This window comes from Sorex araneus, chromosome 5 (assembly GCF_027595985.1).
Source record: "Sorex araneus isolate mSorAra2 chromosome 5, mSorAra2.pri, whole genome shotgun sequence".
NCBI classification, from domain to species: Eukaryota; Metazoa; Chordata; class Mammalia; order Eulipotyphla; family Soricidae; genus Sorex; species Sorex araneus.
Genome location: NC_073306.1, coordinates 6,665,083 through 6,686,382, shown reverse-complemented (window position 1 = coordinate 6,686,382; position 21,300 = coordinate 6,665,083). Strand labels below are relative to the sequence as shown.

Sequence of the window (21,300 nt, the reverse complement as noted above, 5' to 3'; positions counted from 1 at the left end):
AGTTGGAGGCGGGACCCGGCAGGATGAGGGGAGGGATGAGAAGAGCATGGGGCACAGGACGTGGGGTAAAATGAGACCCTGGGGGCCGGCGATATTACAGAATATACGGCGTTTGCCTAGAACGCAGTTAACCCGGGTTGGATCTCCAGCAATCCACCTGCTCCCCAGAGCACCACCAGGAGTAGTTTCTGAGCGCAGAGCCAGGAGTCACCCGTCAACATCGCCAGGTATAACCCCCAAAGTCAAAATACCCCGAGTCCCTGGTTGGGTGAGGAGGATGGTAAGCCACTGTAAGGAATTCGAGCTTTGTCCGGCAGAGAGCAGACCATTCAGAGTGTAAGCAAGTGTAAGCATGAGCCTGAGCCCAGATGCTTTTCAGAGTAACATCTGCTTACCACTCACGGGGTCCTCTAAAACCCATGCACAGATCCGTGCTCTGGTGACTGACAGCTTCCCTGACATGAGTGCCCATGTCTGTGCATGCTTGTCCGTGTCTTATAAATGTTTGTCTGAAAATGACCTCTGTAGCCTTGTCTCCAGAATTACTTAAAATGAGCATGTGCAAACCATCATTTCCTATTCCCTTGCATGAAGTTTAGAATATGACTACTTCGGGAGATGGGAGATTTCTCAGCAGTGTTGAGGGTCAGTTACCTGGTGTTGTTTGGGAGGCCTGCAGTCCTGGGGTCTGTGTATGACAGAGATCATCTCCAATATCGTGAACTGTCTTCCATGAACCAAAATGCACTTTTTAGGGGTCTAGAGGGAGGCAGAGCTCAGGACTATAACTTGGTCTCATACATACAAGGCCTGCCATTTACCTTGCTGAGCCACATCAATGGCCCTTCAAGCCACTTTTAATTTTCTGCCCAATATGTTTCGGAACCTCTCTTCCTAGAATAGCTTTCTAAATTGCCCTCCTTGTCCCAATCTACCTTTTTCATCCCACTCTGACTTCTGCTCAGAGAACTGTTTCTCTCTCAAAGCCTGATGAGCTAGTTCCTCCTTCCCCAGGTCGCCTCCCTTAATCATTCCAATTTTTTCTCTGGCACAAGTCCAAAACACTATCATTGAGTCTGGTAACCCATCTAGAATGAGACCCATGGGTTTTTTTTTTCAGTGAATTAGAAGTATAAAATCCAAAAGTGGACCTAGACCTATGTGAAATTCAGATATACAGTAGAAATTCTACTTCTCTTGCAAATTGGTGGATATATAATGATCCCATGGCCGAAGACCTCTGGAGCCTTAGCCACAGCCATGCTCAAGGCCCCTCTCCACATGTTCAGATGAGCCTCACACATGAAGGTACTGGCAGAGGAACCCAGGTGTGTGGGACCGGGGCTGAGACTTCCAAGCGTGCTCAGATTGGGACTGGGCCTCTTCCACTCAGATTTCCTATTTTCCAGTAGCTAGGGGGTCACACCCAAGGACTGGCCCCAGGGCCATGTAATCCCACCAACAGCCAGCATCCAGAGACTTAAAACTAAACTCCCAGCAGACATCTTATAGCCTAGTTCTCCCTCTGGGAGAACCTGGCAAGCTACCAAGAGTTTCCTGCCCACATGGGAGAGCCTCGCAAACTCCCCATGGTGTATTCACATGCCAAAACCAGTAATAATGCTGGGTCTCATTCCCCTGACCCTCAAAGAGCCTCCCTCGTTATGAAGGACAAGTAAAGAGAGGCTTCTAAAATGTCTGGGCTAGGACGAATGCAGATGTTACTGAGACCACTTAAGAAATTCGACGATCAACAGGATGATGATGATGATTTTTTAATGAATCACCATGAGATACAGTTACATACTTACAAACTTTAATGATTACTTTTTATTCATACAATGATAGCGTTCCCATCCCTCCACCAGTGCCCATTCTCCACCACCAATATTCCTAGGATCCCTCCTTACCCCCACCCCATTCCCCTCCCCCAGCACCCACCACATTCCCGTTTACTCTCTCTCTCCTTTTGGGTGTTATGGTTTGCAATACAGGTAGTAAGTGGCCATCCTGTTTTGTCTATAGTCTACTTTCAGCACGCATCTCCCATCCCGAGCGAGCACTCCAAGCATCATTCACTTAGTGGTCCCTTCTCTATCCCAGCTGCCTTTTCCCCCAGCATGTGAGGCCAGCTTCCAAGCCATGGAGCGATCTTCCTACCTTTATCTCTATATAATGAACTTCTTCTATTGTTTTCTTTTGAGCCACATTTGGCAGTGCTCACAGACCGTTCCCTGCTATGTGCTCAGGGAACCATGTGTCACTGTGTATCAAACCCAGACCCTCACCAACCCCACCACCAGCGTCAACTTCCCTCCACCAGTGTTCCCAGGTTCCCTCTCCTACACTGTCCTAATCCCAGTCTGATATCTTGACAGGGCACCAAGCGTTTTGTAAGTTTGGTTATTCAAGTTTGTATCTGATGATTTCAGTGTTGTTGACTCTGGTTTGGATATTTAGCTCTATCTCTCCTTAACATGAATGATTTACCTTTTCCCTTGCCCCTGCTGCTACTTATCTGTCTCTTCACCCACCCACCCATTCATTGTCTTTCCTTCTCCTCTCTATATTTTGGGATCAAGGGTGATGTAGTCATTCCCCTTTAAGCCATATTTCCTCATCCAATTACTCTAACTACCACATATAAGTGATTTCATCCTTCTTTTTGTGGCTTGCCTAATTTAACAGAAGAGCTTCCAGTTCCATATGCATTATGGCAAATTGCATGATTTCTTCATTCTTAGAGCTGTGTAGTAATCCATTGTGTGTATACCACATCTTCATAACCCACTGTCGTTGGACCCCAAACTTGATTCCCAATTATTGTAGTGAGTGCTGCAATGAATAATGGTGTGCATATGTTCTTTTGAATGAATGTTTTTCTGTCCTGGGAGTAGATACCCCAAAGTGGAATTGCTGGGTCATATGGCAGCTCAATTTTAAGTTTAAGGAGAGCCTTAAAACTATACTTTTTTTGATAGGGATTGAACCAGTCACATTCCTGCCAGCAGTGGATGAGAGGTACTTTCTTTACCACATCCCTACCTACAAGATTGTTCCAAATATTTTTAATATGTACAGTTCTCACTGATGTGAAATGTTATCTCGTTTTTGTCTAGATATGGATTTCCCTAATATTAAGTATAAGATTTTTGCTTTATCATAAGACTCTCACTCATCAATCATTTTATTATATATTTAGTGATACTTTGATGACCTCTTATTTCTTGACCACTATCTGTTAGAACTCATTGAGACCTAATTTGAAGTTCATTGCAACATAGATTTCTATACCCCTTCCAGATACTAAGGGCCAATTTTGTAACTCTCAATTTTAGGTAGCCTCATAGATACTGTTGGCATTTCAGGTTGTCATTGTGGAAAATAATAGAAGACTACAATTTTTTTCTTTTCATATGTTTTTTTTCTTTTTTTCCTTTTCTTTTTCCCTTTCCTGTACTCTCCCCTCCATTCTTTCTTCCTTTTTCCTTTCTTCTTTTGCTTCATTTCCACATTAAAAAAATTTTTCCCTTCATCTGTCTCCCTCTGTTCATTGCTTACCCTTCTCTTTCTATTTTATTCCTTCTTTTATTTTTATCTTCCTTCCTCCTTTCCTTCTCACTTTGCTCAGCCCTGAGAAAGGCAAGTCTTTCCTACTGACTCTCTTGGAAGAACCCCACTTTTTCTAGTTCTCTCACTGTGGGTGTCACTCTTAGTTACCCTAATGGGAGACTATATGTGGTAGTCTTTAAGTCAGTTTCTCACTATATTTAGAAGCCAAGCTGGTTGCTATTCTCCTGATTAAAGAAGAAGAAGAGAACAAGAGGGAGAAGGAGAGGAAGAAGAAGAAGAAGAAGAAGAAGAAGAAGAAGAAGAAGAAGAAGAAGAAGAAGAAGAAGAAGAAGAAGAAGAAGAAGAAGAAGAAGAAGAAGAAGAAGAAGAAGAAGAAGAAGAAGAAGAAGAAGAAGAAGAAGAAGAAGAAGAAGGAGGAGGAGGAGGAGGAGGAGGAGGAAGAGGAGGAGGAGGAGGAGGAGGAAGAGGAGGAGGAGGAGGAGGAGGAGGAGGAGGAGAAGAAGAAGAAGAAGAAGAAGAAGAAGAAGAAGAAGAAGAAGAAGAAGAAGAAGAAGAAGAAGAAGAAGAAGGAGAAAAAAGGAGAAGGAGGAGGAGGAAAAGAGAAGAAGAAGGAGGAGGAGGAAGAGGAGGAGGAAGAGGAGGAGGAAGAGGAGGAGGAAGAGAAGGAAAAAAGAGAAAAGAAAAAAGAAAGGAAAGAAAAGAAAGGAAAAGAAAAGAAAAAATAGAAAAGAAAAGAAAAAAGAGAAAAGAGAAAAGAAAAGAAAAGAAAAGAAAAGAAAAGAAAAGAAAAGAAAAGAAAAGAAAAGAAAAGAAAAGAAAAGAAAAGAAAAGAAAAGAAAAGAAAAATCCTTCAGCCATCAGGAACTCATAGGTACCTCAAAGCAAAAGCTAAACAAAGACCCACTTAACTTTATAGGCTGGTAGGACTTCTTCAAATTCTAGAATACCAAGAAAATCCCATCATATAAAATTAAAAGTTTTTCATTTACCTCTATGTGTAAGAGCATATCAAGGAATGAGTGTATTTTTATAGTTTTGCCAGTAAGTCAAAAGTGGATAATATATATTAATGCATTTATCTTCAGTAGTGAGCAGAGATCATAGCATAGTAGTGAGCAGAGATCATAGCATAGCAGAGATCATAGCATAGATCTCTATGAGAGAGAGAAAGATTCAACTGATATATTTTATATGCATGTATGTGTGAACTCAGAACATACTCCAAGTTCCAAGTCTCCTTGTGCTATCAAACAAATGTATGAAACTACGTTTGGGGACACACTCTGAATTGGGAGGATCTTTAGGTGTACCAAGGCAGGTGCCACATTATCTTTGTTTCATTCTTCACTTTCACCTTCTTCCGGCGAGTATGCTGTACCATTGGTTTTCCACTTTGTTTTTGTTTTCATCATCTCACACACACACAAAAGACTTGTTTGTTTTATTTGAGGGGGAGAGGAAGTGGCTGTGTTTGTTTGTTTGTTTTGTTTTATTGTTTTTATTTGGGGACCACATCCAGTGATGCTCTGGGCTTGCTTACTTCTGGCTCTGAGCTCAGGGATCACTCCTGGTAGGGCTGTAGGGACCATATGTCGTGACAGAGATCAAACTTGGGTCCACAGTGTGCAAGGCAAGTGCTGACCCACTGCACTATCTTCCCAGACCAGGGATATCTTTGTTAGTCACTCCACCACCATGATCAACGGAAGCTGCTACAGATATCCTTTGGGCATATTTTTGTCACATCTTTCAATGACATCTGATATTTACCCTGGTATAGTTTTTTCACAATGCATTTGATTTATTGACCAAATTTGAAGAGGTAAGCAATCTGAGCTTTCTGGCTGACTTATCCAATTTTTGTCCCTTGCACTCAGAAGTGTTTAGTTTGTAAAAAGTATCAGTTAATAGTTTTCCGTGAATTAATTAATCATACTATACTATTGAGATTGTGCCTTGCTCATGCTGCCCTTCCTTCACCCAAACTGTCTGTCATGAAAACTGCACTTTGCCTTCTTCGCTTTGCTCCATATTTTTCATCTGTCATGTGTCCATGGGCTGAAGCGATACCACAGCGGGTAGGGCGTCTGCCTTTCACCCAGTCAACCCAGGCTTGATCCCTCCATCCCTCTCGGAGAGCCCAGCAAACTACCGAAAGTATCTTGCCCCCACGGCAGAGCCTGGCAAGCTCCCTGTGGCGAACTTAATATATACCAAAACCGGTAACAACAAGGTTCACAATCGAGATGTTACTGGTGACGCTCGAGCAAATCGACGAGCAACGGGAAGACAGTGCAACAGTGCTACTATTGAAACTATGCATTTTGGCCCAAATTATGGTTGCATTTCTTATAAACAGCACTTTTTTGTGTGGGATCTCTTCAAAAACTCCCATTGCTTTAACTTTTCTTCTTCCTCTTGTTTTGTTTTGTTTTATTTTATCTGGGGCCACACATAGCTGTACGCAGAGTTTCCTCCTGGTCTGTGTTCAAGGATCACTCCTGAGAGTCTCAAGTAACCATGTGTGGTGCCTGAAATTGAACCTATGGTTTGACATCCACCTATGGAAGTCAAGCATCTTACCCTCTGTGCAATGGCTCTAGCCTCCTTCCCCTTCTTTGAGGGGGAAGCTAGTAGTTTAGAATGCATACACTTCTCAAACCAATTTCTGAGCATTAAATTGCTCCCTTTAGCTCAGGAAGAACATGTTAGTGCAAATATTTTTAAGACTCAAAGCAGTTCATTGTTTTGGAAATGTGAAATATCATTAGCAAATGAAAGACAAGATAACCATGACCATTAATTGTCTTACTCTAATTAGATGTTAATTATATTTGTTCTTTTATACTACATTGAAGAATGAAAGCTATTTTATAATCACTCTTCATTTTCATTCAAAGCTTGAATCTTGATAGAACATTAAAATGCCTTCTTAATGTTTTTGCCAATTGATAGACATCATGACTCATATTCAAAAGTTTACTTGCTTTTTTATGAAATTTAGATTCCCTTGAGATTATTAACTCATTTGAATCTCTTAATCCAATGAAGTGCCTGTCTCATATGGAATTTAGCACTCTTTTCTTTTTTCCCTTTATCTAAGTTTATTTTCAAAGTTATTTATCCAGCAGGCATTATATACAAGACACTTTGGTTTAGACAAAGGTGATTGACACTCAGATGAATCAGAAATTGTTCCTGTCCTCAGAGACCTAGTAATCTAGAAAAGTAAGAAATAGGTTATTTTATAGGTATGCCTATGATTTTATACATATACACATTAGTTATGAACACTAGTTATCCAGCCCTTACTGTGTGTCAAACATAGTTGTATATTATCATAAGTATCCACCAAATCCAAGGTCATTGGTCATAGATTGTGAGACACATCATTATTATAGGACAACTTAAAAAGAAACACTGCTTAAAAATTGTAATTGAGGGCTGGAAAGATAGTACAGTGGAGAGGGCACTTGCCTTAAATGCAGCCAACCCAGGTTGAATTGTAGTATCATATATGGTCCCCAAACATGCCAGGAGTATTTCCTGGGCACAGAGCTAAGGGTAACCCCTGAGCATCACTGAGTGTGCCCCCTTCCCAAAAAAATTTTTTTAAAAAAATTGTAATTGAGAGACAGGGACTTTATCAAATACATTAGCTCTCATAGTTCTTTCAACAACTCTTCAAGTTCGTTATGTTATTATTTCCTTTTTAGAGATGAAAATATCAACGGGATTCAGATTTGTTAGATAACTTTTACTCAGAATCACACAGCTTATAACAATTCATAAGTAGATAGTAAGATTAAACTCATATCAGTCTTATTTAAAATCCTTTGTGGTTGATCCCTGTACTAAGAGCATGTCAAGTCTTTAATGTTCTTGGGTTTTCAGGATTCAGAGTTACCACGTCTCTAGTCATCTTTTGTTCTGCTTTGTCGAAAAAGATTAAAGAGATGTCTATTAATTCCTGAGAAAATCGAAACTCTAATTGAAATTATACTTGAATGTATAAATATGAACCCTCTATTTTGAAAATTGTGTGGATTTTGCACAAAATGCTTGCAGTAATGATACTCTAAGTAGTTAGCATATTTTACTAATATCACTCAGGAGGCAAAGTATTTTTTAAAATCTATGAAACTATAACTAGCTACATTGCATGTTTGTGTAAAGTTTCTAAGGGAATTATAGTCTGGGTAAAAATTTAAATGAACTTTTCCCATGAGTGTGTAGACATCTGTTTTTCTATTTATTTAAAGGGAAAATTAGTACTTATAAACCATCCGTCAAAATTCTCTCTTTTTTAAGTTTTATAAAAAGAAGTGGCAGAATTTCTGTATAGCATGTTGAAGTTCTAACACTATATAAAGTGTTGCAAATAATCTTTTCAGAGAGCCAAAAATGGCCTGTCTTAAGCAGGAAACCACACATTTTTTTCTTAAGGAGTAATGAGCAAAATCTATTTTTTTAGAGTTAATGAGTTAAGAAATGACAGTCATGTGTTATATTCTTTTTGCCTGTAAATTATGAATTACATATAAGAATAAGCAGTCGTTAAATGTACCATGGGCCAATTGCAAAGTCATGGAAACCAGAGACTTCATCTGTGGTAATTCAGCAAAACAGAATTAGAAATGTCAAGCAGAAAAGATCTCATTAAGATAATTCTTCCAAAAGTGAATCCAAAATCTGTCCCAGCTGTTCATATCTTGACAAGTTGAGATGGACATCACTGAAAAAAAGAGGGAGGGGATCTAACTTGTTGTTTTCCAAACTATTGTATTTATAATGATAGAAACTTCTTATTGTCTAGTTCTTCCTCTCGGAGAACCCAGCAAGCTACCGAGAGTATCCTGCCCACACGGCAGAGCATGGCAAGCTCCCCGTGGCATATTCGATATGCCAAAACCAGTAACAATGATGGGTCTCAATCCCCTGACCCTGAAAGCGCCTCCAATGAGGCATCGTTGGGAAGGACGAGTAAAGAGAGGCTTCTAAAATCTCAGGGCTAGGAAGATGAAGATGTTACTGGAGCCTGCTCAAGCAAATCGATGAACAATGGGATGACAGTGATACAGTGATACAGTGTATTTATTACAACTGCATTAAAATAGCCGGACAACTAGAGAGTTTGTTAAAAATGCATATTGAAACACTCAATCCGAAACCACTCTTTTAGTTGTCTTAGGGTAAATCCCAAGAATCCACATTTTGAAACAAGCACTTCTACCCAGCTGCTACTTTAACTACGCTGAATTTGAAAACCAATTTTATATCACTGTGTCTTTACCATCCGATGGCCAAAATGAAGCAACTGAGCATGAATGAGTTCATTTTCGCCCAGTACTAAGTAGGGACTAAATGTTTTATTTGTTAGGCATTCCTATAGCAGTAAGAACCAGACACAAAATATGAGCTCACCTATTCAAATGTTTTTCATTCTTATAAATCAAGCAAACAACTATTCAACACAATTCTAGCAAAGTGAGGCACTGATATGGAGATGAGATCTGAAAACAGCCCAAAAATCAGGACAAAAGGAGGCGAGACTTATTTTGTTGTCACTGTCACTGTCATCCTGTTGCTCAAGCGGATGCCAGTACCATCTCCATTGTGAGACTTGTTGTTACTGTTTTTGGCATATTGGATATGCCACGGGGAGCTTGCCAGGCTCTGCCGTGTGGATGAGATATTCATGGTAACTTGCCGGGCTCTCTGAGAGGGGCAGAGGAATCGAACCTGGGTCATCCGCATGCAAGACGAACGCTCTATCTGCTGCATTATCGCTCCAGCCCTATTTTGTTGTAGTTTTTAAATACAGGTCACTCTCAGCAGTGCTGGAAACCTTAAGCCTCTCCCTTAAAGGATGCCAGGGTCATACCACTTGGACACATCACTTAGCAGAGGATGGCAATGTCAGAGGAGGGTGCAAGCAATGGCAGGGATTGAATTCACAACCTTGCACATGCCCTACAGGTGCTTCTCTAGCCTGAGTCATCTCCAAGGCCCCAAGAAAGTGAAACTTTGGGGCTGGCCCTTTACTTCAACATTTCTAAAGACTGTAGATTGGATGTTGTTACTAAGTTTGCATAGGAATGGATTTAGCCAAATTGAAATCTAATGGCTATTTTCTTTTACAGCAATTGTTCAACTGTCAAGCTCTCCGAAAACTAAGTATTCCCGATAATGACCTTTCAAATCTGCCAACCACGATCGCTAGCTTAGTTAATCTTAAAGAACTGGACATCAGTAAAAATGGTAAGATTCTCATCTCACTTCTATAAATTTCCATGTGTGTTTCTTCGTTAAAAATGTGCTTTCATTTGTCTCCAAGCAAAGGAGATATAATCCGTTTTCCTTTGAGACTGTTGCAACTCTGGGTTAATTTTGTTGAAAAGTTAAGTCCTAACTCGTACATCAAAGGCAGAAAACCTTCCTCTTTCCTCTTACTAATGGACCTCAGACACTCAAGCCTTATTTCTTCTGCATTCAAATATGTGGTTAAGCTTTTCTGAACTATTTTACTATCTACATTGTCCATTTTCCTCCCTTTCTGAGTAAATTTTAACGTGTCTAAATAGCACCGGTCAGTGAGGGCTGCCATTTACCCTACTTGAAATTAACTCCCAATATCCCTCTGGAGTGACAGCACAGCGGGTAGGGCATTTGCCTTGCACGCGGCTGACCCAGGTTCGATTCCTCGGTCCCTCTCAGAGAGCCCAGCAAGCTACTGAGAGAATCTCATCCGCACGCCAGAGCCTGGCAAGCTTCCCGTGGCATATTTGATATGCCAAAAAAAAAAGTAACAAGTGTCACAATGGAAACGTTACTGGTGCCAGCTCAAGCAAATCGATGAGCAACGGGATGACAGTAACAGTGACATCCCTCACTCTGCTCCTCTTTTGATTCACAGTACTATCTTACTATGAAATGATTTGCTTATTTACCAGGGTTACTATCTGCCTTCTCCTGCCCTAGAGTGTAATCTCCATTGTAGGGCAAAGGAGATTCTTCTCTATTTGGGGCACTCAGGAGCCTCAGAGATCTAGAGTAAAACTCACGGGTAATAGGTGCTCGGTAGTAGTTATTTTCCTGGACAAACTTATGTGACAGGTGAGTTTGCTGATGCTGGCCAGATACTGACGCTGGTGATGATGGTTTCCTTCATCACTATGTGGGAATGTGGGAGGGTGTCCTGGGTCCTTATTCACTCCTATGGCCTCACAAATAACTATGAATCTCCATTTTATTAGAATAAAAAGAATAGAATAAAAAGAATTCATTTTAATAGAATAAAACAAGAATCCATACAAAAGGATTATATCTAGATTATATCTAGGCAGTATGAGGATATAAACCATGGGTCCCCTGTCTTTAAGTTAGTCAGTTCCATGGTGTGTGTGTGTGTGTGTGTGTGTGTGTGTGTGTGTGTGTGTGTGTGTAGGAGGGTGGTTCAGGTACATTAGCTAATTTAGGCAATATTCTTGGACAACGTATGTAAAGTTTCATTGATGCACATTAGGTAAATTTGAGAGATGTCATGTTAAACATAGTTCTGTATGTTATTGTGCACATCAGACTATTAGGAAGATTGATCAGTCTCAGGGATGGAGAAAACATAGTGAGTGGAGCACTTGCCTTGTACACAGCTGACCTGAGTCTGATTCTTGTCATCCCACCTTGTTCCCTGATTCAGCCATGATGATCCCAGTGATCCTTGAGTTAAAAGAAAGAGGATGGAGTAAGCCCTTAGCACTGCCAGATATGGCACCCAAACAAGAAAAAACAAAAGACCTCCAAAAATATAGATTTTATTTCAGGTGAACTTATATCTCCACCCCTAGTATTCACACACAGTCACCCCTAAGGTGACACAATGAGACTTTAAGAGGAGAGAAGCATGCCTGTCACCTTTATGGGCTACTTACATATGCCCAAACAAATTTTTATGCATCAAATATGTACAAATCTTTATATGTAAAATACATTAAAGCTTTTTAAAGAAAGGAAAAAGAAAAAAATTAAATTAAGTGTCCTAAAAAAAAAGATGAGAGTGACTTGACATTTTTTTAAATAAGGATCTTAAAATGAATATGTTTTGCCAAAGATAACTAGAAAAAAATGATCACATATAAATATAACAACCTTAATAAATTCTACACCTCCTGGTTTAAACTTAAAGTTCTCTATTATAATCCAGTAAAAGTATATTCTAGTTCACCTCTCTATTTAAGTAAAGAATGTATTTATTTATACAATGCACTTGCTGTATTTAAAAGCATTTATGTAAAGTTGGCAGGCTGAGTGTTTCCATTGCTTGCATATTGTTTAGACTCCCTTTACTAGAATTAAAATTCAGTAGTGTCACAATTTAATTGTGTCATTGTTGTTTAATCACTGGTGGATTTCTATTGCCCGAAATAGTATGTGGCATATTGAAGGGTCCAAATAATTTATTTTATCAAATGAAATGATGAATGAATGGTTCTTTGAGAACATAGAACACTTGTTAAAATGTGCCTGAATGAATTGCTACTGATTTCTTTCATTCAAGTACGTGAGACTCATGGAGAAGGTTACAGTGTCTCTGGGAAGATAAGACTTAACAGTTTTCAATAATCAGTGAAAATCATAAAACACTGTACAATGAAGTGCTTAATTATATGACATAAATTGTGGTTATAAACTCTCAGAGAATGAGTAGTAATTAAATCTGCCTTGTCACTAGGGAAGAGTTCAAGCAAAGCACATAACCTGGATATTTTAAGGAAACTTCTGAATAAAGACTATTTCATTAGGTAGCCAATGCAAATGCAGACACACACATCTTTCTATACCAACTTGGCTTAAAGCTTAGAGTATTTTCATAAAGATAATCCTAAGAAGACCATAAGCAGATGTAGAGAGAATACCAAAGACACTCATGGAAGATGGCATCAAGATTATTTTCATTCTACTAATTATATATTTGTGAGTCACATATTGGTATGGATTTCATATTTTTATATTTTAATAACAAGCAGTCTTACCTATTTATGTATATGCACTCACAAAATTCTATTTTCAATGATAATTTTTGAGAAATAGCCAACATCCAAATATACCATTACCTTGGCCGTTTTAGGCAAGTGTGGATAGTCTAAGTAACTTAAAAGCCTGGAGCCAGAGAGATAGGATAGCACAGAGGGTACTTGTTTTGTATACATCTGATCCACGTTTGATACTCAGTACTAGATATTGTCCCAAATACAAGGAGTGATCCCTGATCTTAGATCCAGGCATAAAACTTGAGCACTACCAGGTGACTCCAAAACTAAGAAACTTATTCTCAGAGTAGCAGGAAATATAATCATTGTCAAATATAAAACAGCCATCTAAGAAAGGCAGTATTTTTATAAGCATTTTAATAATCTCCTAGGTTTTTTTTTTAGCAAGACATTTTTGTTGCCTGGAAGTAAATTGCAAGTTACACCTCAACTCTAAAATAAATACGCATGTATATCCCTAGAAGTTCTGGTGAATATTACATAGGGCCATTTCACTATGCTTGTGATCTCTATAGTCTAGAAATATTTATGCAAACCACTCTGTAAAGCTGATATAGTACATAAGGACCTAAGCATGATGATATATCAGCCAATCAACTAGATGTACACAAACTAAAAGATTTCAATACATCAGCTTTGTGGGCAAATCATGCCTTCAAAATCTATCACTAAGTTCTGTGAGAGACAAAGTTAGTTACTTAAGGAGCATAATAATCTCCTTTGGGTATCTGCCAAGTGAAGAAAGAGCAGAAAGAGGAAAATAAGTACATGGAGGAATCACTGTTGACAAGGCTAGAATACTCCTTATGGAAAAGAATAAAGACACAAGAGAATGTGGTCGAAATTGGTACTGAGGGACAGAAAATAGAAAGCTTATTTGGAAAAGAGGCTCATTCAAGCACTTGTCAATAGAGCTAAGAATTTGCCTGAAATGTACTTTCAAGTAAGATGAGTCATCTCTTATGATAACACTAATTCTCTCAGAGGTGGAGGCTAAATCTGATCTTGAACATCCCTGGAGCTTCTCATCTTTAATTTTTTATATTCAGTTCTTTTACGTAGCATCCCAATTCACTGTATTTTCTTCTATAATTCAAACAGAATATATACTATTAAAACCATTAGGTAAGTGGACTATCATGTGCAGAATGGTGATGAAAAGATTTGTGTGAATGGCTCTGATCTACGGCTAATCACATCTCCAATCAACCAGCTTCCTTCTGTTGGATCCTGAGATCATAACCAGATTGTCTTCCCCAATGTATCAGATGACTTACTTATGACACAAAGAAATATACTATGTTCTTCATCAACCAAAGTTGTCTTCACTTTCAAAAAAATGTTGCAGGGCTAGGGATATAACTCAAGAGCTGAGCGCAGACTTTGCATGCAGGAGACCTGGGTTCACTCCCAGGCACACATGATCTTAGCACTCCCAGGAATGACTTTGTCCCCTAGCCAGGGGCCAGGTGTGGCCCGTGAGCACCAGTGTACATGGGCCGAAATAAAATAAAATCTACTTTTAAAAAAGACATTGTAGGGGGCTGGAGCAATAGCACAGCAGGTAGGGCATTTGCCTTGCATGCGGCCGACCCGGGTTTGATTCCCAACGTGGTCCTCTGAGCACTGCCAGGAGTAATTCCTGAGTGCAGAGCCAGGAGTAACCCCTGTGCATCACTGGGTGTGACCCTAAGAGAAAAACAAATTTAAAAAGACATTGTAGATGTCATTTATTCTGGGAACTTCCTGTCACCCTACATACACAAATAATTTTTCCTTCCTCTGTAACACATTCATACCTTAAAAAATATTTGCTTTGAACTTATCCCATCCATGTAACTTGATTTCTATATATACCCCTATATACTTGACAAAATTGTGAAAGTCTTGAATTTATGTCTTTCTTATTTACTCTCTATTTGGATTTGCTACCACAATACTCAGAGTATATGGTAGGTGCTCTATGACCATTTAGCAGATAAATAAATATTATATTGATGCACTCTTTAAAAATAATGAGACTATTTATAATGTATTTTATTAAGAATCCTACATTGTAAAAGGCCCTTAGCTGTCATACCGAGAGCTTTTTAAATGTAACAGTATTGGGGGCTGGAAAGATAGCACAGTGGGTAGGGTGTTTGCCTTGCATGCAGCTGACCCAGGTTCGACTCCCAGCATCCCATATGGACCCCGAGCAATGCCAGGAGTAATTCCTTAGTGTATGAGCCAGGAGTAATCCCTGTGCATCGCTGAGTGTGACCCAAAAAGAAAAAAATGTAACAGCATTGAAAAAGACAAAATGACATTGTAGTAAGTAATGGGTAACCACTAAAATGAGCATTAACTTGTCAAATAATAACAATTTTAATTTTTCCAAAGAATATTTGCTGTTTCATGCCAAGATTTGATTTCTTCCTTAAACTTCAGATTGGTATATCCAGATGGGCTTGGCTATAATGTCCCACAAACACTCTCAACTTCCAAAATCCTCCACTTCAACCCACTTTTTCTTCACCATCTATTCTCTGTGAATATTGACATTATCCACATAGGAGTTCAGTACAAAATTCCATTCTCTTCTCCAATTTCCATATGCATTCAGTTAGCAAACCCTACCTGATTTACCTCTTATAAACATGCTACATGTTACATTCTTATTATTATTGCTTTGACTTAATATCTTTTTCCTAGATTATTTAAATAGCTTTCACATTGCAAAGAGGACTAGCTTCCTTTTCTTTCTAATATATTTCAGTTGATCTAAGATCTAAATGAAGGCTTCCTAGCACAATTCTGAAAGTTCCCACAATTGCCCTGTACTTTGATTTACCTGTCTCGTAAGACTGAACCACATTTTTTAAATTCTATGATCTAGACCCTGAAGAACTACCTCAAATTCTTAATGCTATTTCACCATATCAATGACTCTGTTTATGTTTGTTCCTCTATCTAAATCACTGTTCACGCCCTGTTGAATTTTATATATTATTCAAAACCAAATTGAGTATTAGAACAATTGTATTTAACTATAGTGAAATATGTATGTGGTTTTAATTTTTACCATTAAATATTTTGAGAAAATAAAGTAAAATGAGATAGTAATATACATATTGTCCAACATGATTAGTGCATTAACTTTAATTATAGATATAAAATTCGATGTTTTTTAATGAATTAGAGACATCGAAATATGGAAATTGTCATCCCCATCGTTCTTACTACCTTTCTCTCAGAATTTGTGTAATGTAAATGAAATTCTAGTTCATTATGTCCTCTATTCTGCAAATTTTTCATACACATTGTCTCTGATTCTTGTTCTTGTTGATCAGTGTGGATCTAAATGTACAGCAAAGCAATCAAACTTCCCACTGCTCTCACTGCTAACTCTTTAAATTATTATATATTTGATTGTTGGCCAATCACTAAGAGCACTGTTGAGCACTGTCATCCCATTGTTCATCGATTTGCTCGAGGGGTGCCAGTAACGTCTCCACTGTGAGACTCATTGTTACTGTTTTTGGCATATCGAATATGACATGGGTAGCTTGCCAGGCTCTGCCATGCGGGCGGGATACTCTCGGTAGCTTGCTGGGCTCTCCAAGAGGGACGGAGGAGTCAAACCCGGGTCGGCCGCGTACAAGGCAAATGCCCTACCCGCTGTGTTATCGCTCCAGTCACTAAAGGAGATTAAATATTTTAATTTTTATCTGATTATTAATGCATTTATTAATTGGTATTCTTCCACTTATTTCTGTTATCAAGTACAGAAAGAATATCTTTCTTTACCAATTATATTTTTTGCTCTATTTTCATTTTGGATTCTTAGGTTCTTGGTTATCTGAAACATTTAGGTACTGTGTGTATCTAAATGATACAAGATTTAGTCACTTATTGGATAATAGGTTACAAATATTATTTCTAATTTCTAATTTATCTTTGCATTTTGTTTGTGAAAATGCCATTTATCAGAGTAGTCACTGATTTTGATGTACTAAAATTTTCGTGCTTTCCTTTTATTAATACTTTATTATTATTAAAGTACCACAGTTTGTAATAGGTTAATATTAATGCTTTTAGTACACAGACTTATATGGCATCTCCACCACTACCAAAGTGCCAAAAATATTCTACCATTGTTGTATGTCACTTCTTCCCTCTATGGTCTACTTTTTTAATATTTATGAACTCTTTCCTGGCTCTAAGATTGTAAAAACATTTGTCTATGTTTCCTTCCAAACCATTAAGGCCTTTAACTCAATTGCAATCTGTTTTTCTCCAGTGTATGATCAAAATTCATGTTTCGGTATGATAGATGATTGACTGTTCGAGCAATATTGGTTAGTCTCTAGTTTCTCCACTAATCTGTAGCTCTGTCTCTTTAATGTACAAAAGATATTAACCACATTCTTTGCTGCTTCACTGGCTAATTTTGACATTCTTATGCGCATGTCCAGTTGGTCCCATCTATCACATTACAGTCAGGGTTTGGTTTTGCTTTTGGACCACATTCCCTAGTGCTCAGAACTTTCTCTTGGCTCTGTGCTCAAGGATCACTCATGGTGCTGCTCAGGGGACCCCTCCCCTGTGAGGTATGGAACCCAAGTAGTCCCGTGAAAGGCAAGCCTCTACCCGCTATACCATTACTTTTTCTCTAGCCCCTTTATACTAAGTTTAAACAACTGGTAACATGAGTTCCATTTTTATGTTTTCCAAATGTATTTTGCTGTTCTTGGTATTCAATTATTTTTTATAATTCTGTTTTGAAATGTCGAGGTTCACAAACAATCTATTAGAACTTTTAGCTGGTTTAAATTTAGAAATTACTTTGGGAAAGCATCCTTGTGATAGCAAATAGTGCAATCCATGAACATGATATTTACCTTAATTTGAGCTTTAATTTTTATCTTTCGTAAAGCTTTTGCACTTTTAAGGTTGGGTATGCATTTTATTAGTTATTTTTTTGAAGCAGCTTCATTGCTTGTTTTTTATATTGTTTATCTTTTATAAAATTTCTATTTATAAGTTTTCAACTATTGTTTTTGAACATTACTCATTCTGATATATCAGTCTTACATTCAGTCATGATAAATTATGACATAGTTATATAAATATAGCACTGTAGCACTGTCATCCCATTGTTCATCGATTTGCTCGAGCGGGCATCAGTAATGTCTCCATTGTGAGACTTGTTATTACTGTTTTTGGCCTATCAAATACACCGCAGGTAGCTTGCCAGGCTCTGCCATGCTGGCGGGAGACTCTCAGTAGCTTGCCAGGCTCTCCAAGAGGGACAGAGGAATCAAACCCATGTCGGCCACGTACAAGGCAAACGCCCTACTCGCTGTGCTATTGCTCCAGCCCTATATAAATGTAACATATTTGTATTATATATTATATAAATATATCACTATATCACTGTTATCCTGTTGCTCATCAATTTGCTAGAGCAGGCACCAATAACATCTCCATTGTGAGAATTGTTGTTACTGTTTTTGGCATATCAAATATGCCATGGGTAGCTTGCCAGGCTCTGCCATGTGGCTGAGATACTCTCAGTAGCTTGCTGGACTCTCCGAGAGGGATGGAGGAATCGAACCCAAGTCAGCCATATGCAAGGCAAAATCCCTACCCGCTATCATTTATAATATAAATATATTATAAAATATATTTATATCTTATATAAATATAAAACATATCTATATTATATATTATATAAATATATAATACATCACTGTCACTGTCATCACTGTCATCCCATTGCTCATCGATTTGCTCGAGTGGGCACCAGTAATGTCTCCATTGTGAGACTTGTTACTGTTTTTGGCATATTGAATGCGCCATGAGTAGCTTGCCAGGCTTTGCCGTGCAAGTGGGATACTCTGCAGCTTGCCGGGCTCTCCAAGAGGAATGAAGGAATCGAACCTGGGTCAGCCGCATGCAAGGCAAATGCCCTACCCACTGTACATATAAATATGATATATGACCATTATAAATTATAATTTATGTCACATTTATATAATCTTATTATATAACATATTGTGTTATAAACTATAACATTTATATAAATATAGCATAGTTATAAATTATAAAATAGATTTCTTTTATGTATAAAGTTATATCATTTACATATGAAAATTTTAGTTTTTCTCTTCCTTTGTACCTTCTTGAGTCTTTTTTTCATGTTATAATTTCCTAGAAAATCATCTTTTCCAGCATCAGAATGTTCAGTTTTACATGTAGGTTTATTCATGTACTCTGTAAATCTCTACCATATTCATGATGTTCCTTCCCTTGTATTCCTAATAGTATGTAATTCCATATATATCTTTACTTATATCATCCATCTTTACACGTGGCTTTCTAGTGTTTTAACCTTTCAAATAAGGTTCTTAGGGTTATCTCTAGTTTTTTTATTTGCTTGTTTATTTTCAAGTCATTCACTTCTGCTTTTCTATTTCATAATGCATCTATATTTCTTATGCCTCCTCCTCTTGAATAGGATTTATTCAGTTGTCATGAGTGTTACAACATTTTAGACATTTCAAGCAATTATTTTTATTGAAATATATTGCAGATGACATAGTTTGGCACAAAAGCCTTATTTATCATTGACTTTAATCTTTAAACATTCATTTCACTCACAAAAAATCATATTCTCTAATTTTAGTTTTGTGCTCAGGATATATAATCTATACCATTCTCTCTTACATTATAAGTTTTTCCAGGAAAACTGTATATCTTAAAGATTTTCACATGTTTGAATCTTTGAAAACACCCAACGTTTGGAGCATTTTCCTACTGGAAAGATTGACTACATCTAATGAAGTGGAGAAAATGAGTCAAAAAATGAGATTTCAACCTCTTATGTTGCATAGAGATTCTATACTCCATTAAAATCAAATCAGCATATTAACTTTCTCTTCCTCAGGAACTTTTAGTACATTTCCTAAAACTTGGGTTTATATATATATATATGTATATATATATATATATATATATATATATATGCACATAGATGTGAAGAGACAGACGCAGCAAGAGGAAGTAAAATGCTGTGTTTCAATCCCCCTTTTACTTCTAAGTCTTTCTATTCCCAAAATTTTGTGCAGCATTCCCTGAGTAAATGAATCTACTTTCTATGCCAATACATCTTTTATTCTTTGTTCCTTAGATCTAAATTCAATAGTGATATTAAAATCCCATGTCCATCAGAGATGAAAGCATTTCATGATGTTGTGATCCTGAATAAACAGGATCAGTGTCTGTTTATAGAGCTAATACATGGTCATAATGGAGTAAATTGTTTTCTATGATAAAGCAAGATAATGAAGGATAAGGTTTAATTAGGCAGTGATTCAGTTTTAAGTATGATTGTTGATTTGTCATAGCTTCAAAGAGACTATGACACTATGATTTAAGGACTTTAATGAAAATGAATTAATGTGAAAGCCCATCTAATTCTGCAGCAATTAAGTGATTTTTCTCTCATCCCCTAAAACTTATTTCTATACATGAATAGATTTGAACAACATCCTAGTGGATAAAATCACCATTGTTGGTTGTAATGAAAGGCAATCAGAGTTGAAGGCATTATTATGTGTTTTTCTGACTAGCCAATTATTCCACCCCTTCCCCAAATGCATGCAAAACACTGAAGACAAATCTCCTCAACTTTCAGAGAAGAGTAGGAGTTTTTCTCAGTGGCACGAGAGAAATCAGATATGGGGAGGCAATTAAATGATAATAATCTTTAGAATTTTGTGCACATTATGAGAAGAATAAAGTTTCTGGTGGTGGGTATGTAATTTCTTCGGGAAGTCTATTTCAGGATGTCTGGTGGGTGGGGGACAACATGTTACATATTACCAATCAATTGAGCTGTTCTCAGTTAGCTGAAAGGATGCTCTTTGATGCTTAGCTCAATATTAGACCATTCATTTGGAGTAGAGTTTTTTACTTTACTCTATTAAATGGCTCACTTTCAACACACTTGATGTGTTACTTATCTGAAAGTCGTTAAGTACTACCCTCCCCCTCAGACTACCTTGTCTCTCTACAGCATCCATTTCCCTCCAAGATAATAGTGCTGACATGAACTCGGGCTTGATTCCCTCAATTTCTGTTGAAACACAACGGAGCCCAGATCCGTTTCTTTCCCACCTCTCAGTCCGATTTCAGAGTTTAGCTCTCTTGGATCTTCTTGAGATCATTAGCTATCAGTAGGTGTGTTACCCGCTCTTCCTCCAGGGAGCGACGATCGCTATTCGTTAATAGAAACGTATGGAGCAAAGATCAGCCCCCATTTCATTCTCATCTTGAAGTCTGTGTTGGGCTGTCACCTAGACTCATAAATTCTCAGGAGTCATAGCAGAGCCTTTTTTTTTTTTCCTGAGCTGAGTGAGTAACCTGTCCTCAGTGTGCCTGTAAATTCTGGGAAACTGGAAGAGAACAAATTGAACTGGTAATGAAGGATTGTGAGCCGTTTCTCTGTGAGGCCGTTCTCCCTCACAGCTCTGGTCTAAACTCCCTGAAAATGAGAAGGGCTGCATCTTGTGCGTTTCTAAATCCACAATATCCCCAGCTTGCAGCCTAAGTGCTTATGTGCTTACTAAAGTGGGAGCTTGATGAAGGAGGAAGGATGCTTTAGCCAAATATGAAATCAGATGATTAAACA

General features: G+C 38.0%; 1 protein-coding gene across 13 annotated transcripts in view; it reads left to right on the top strand.

Annotated features, from left to right (window-relative positions):
- Nucleotides 1–21,300, top strand: part of LRRC7 (leucine rich repeat containing 7) — a 625,380-nt gene that overhangs the window by 263,040 nt on the left and 341,040 nt on the right. For all 13 annotated transcript variants that reach the window (XR_008630218.1, XR_008630219.1, XR_008630221.1 and 10 more), the window contains exon 4: nucleotides 9,717–9,834. Coding sequence is in view for 9 of the 13 variants with exons in the window: in XM_055138674.1 (XP_054994649.1) it covers nucleotides 9,717–9,834 (118 nt within the window). In the remaining 4 variants the exon portion in view is untranslated. The remainder of the gene's footprint in view (nucleotides 1–9,716; nucleotides 9,835–21,300) is intronic.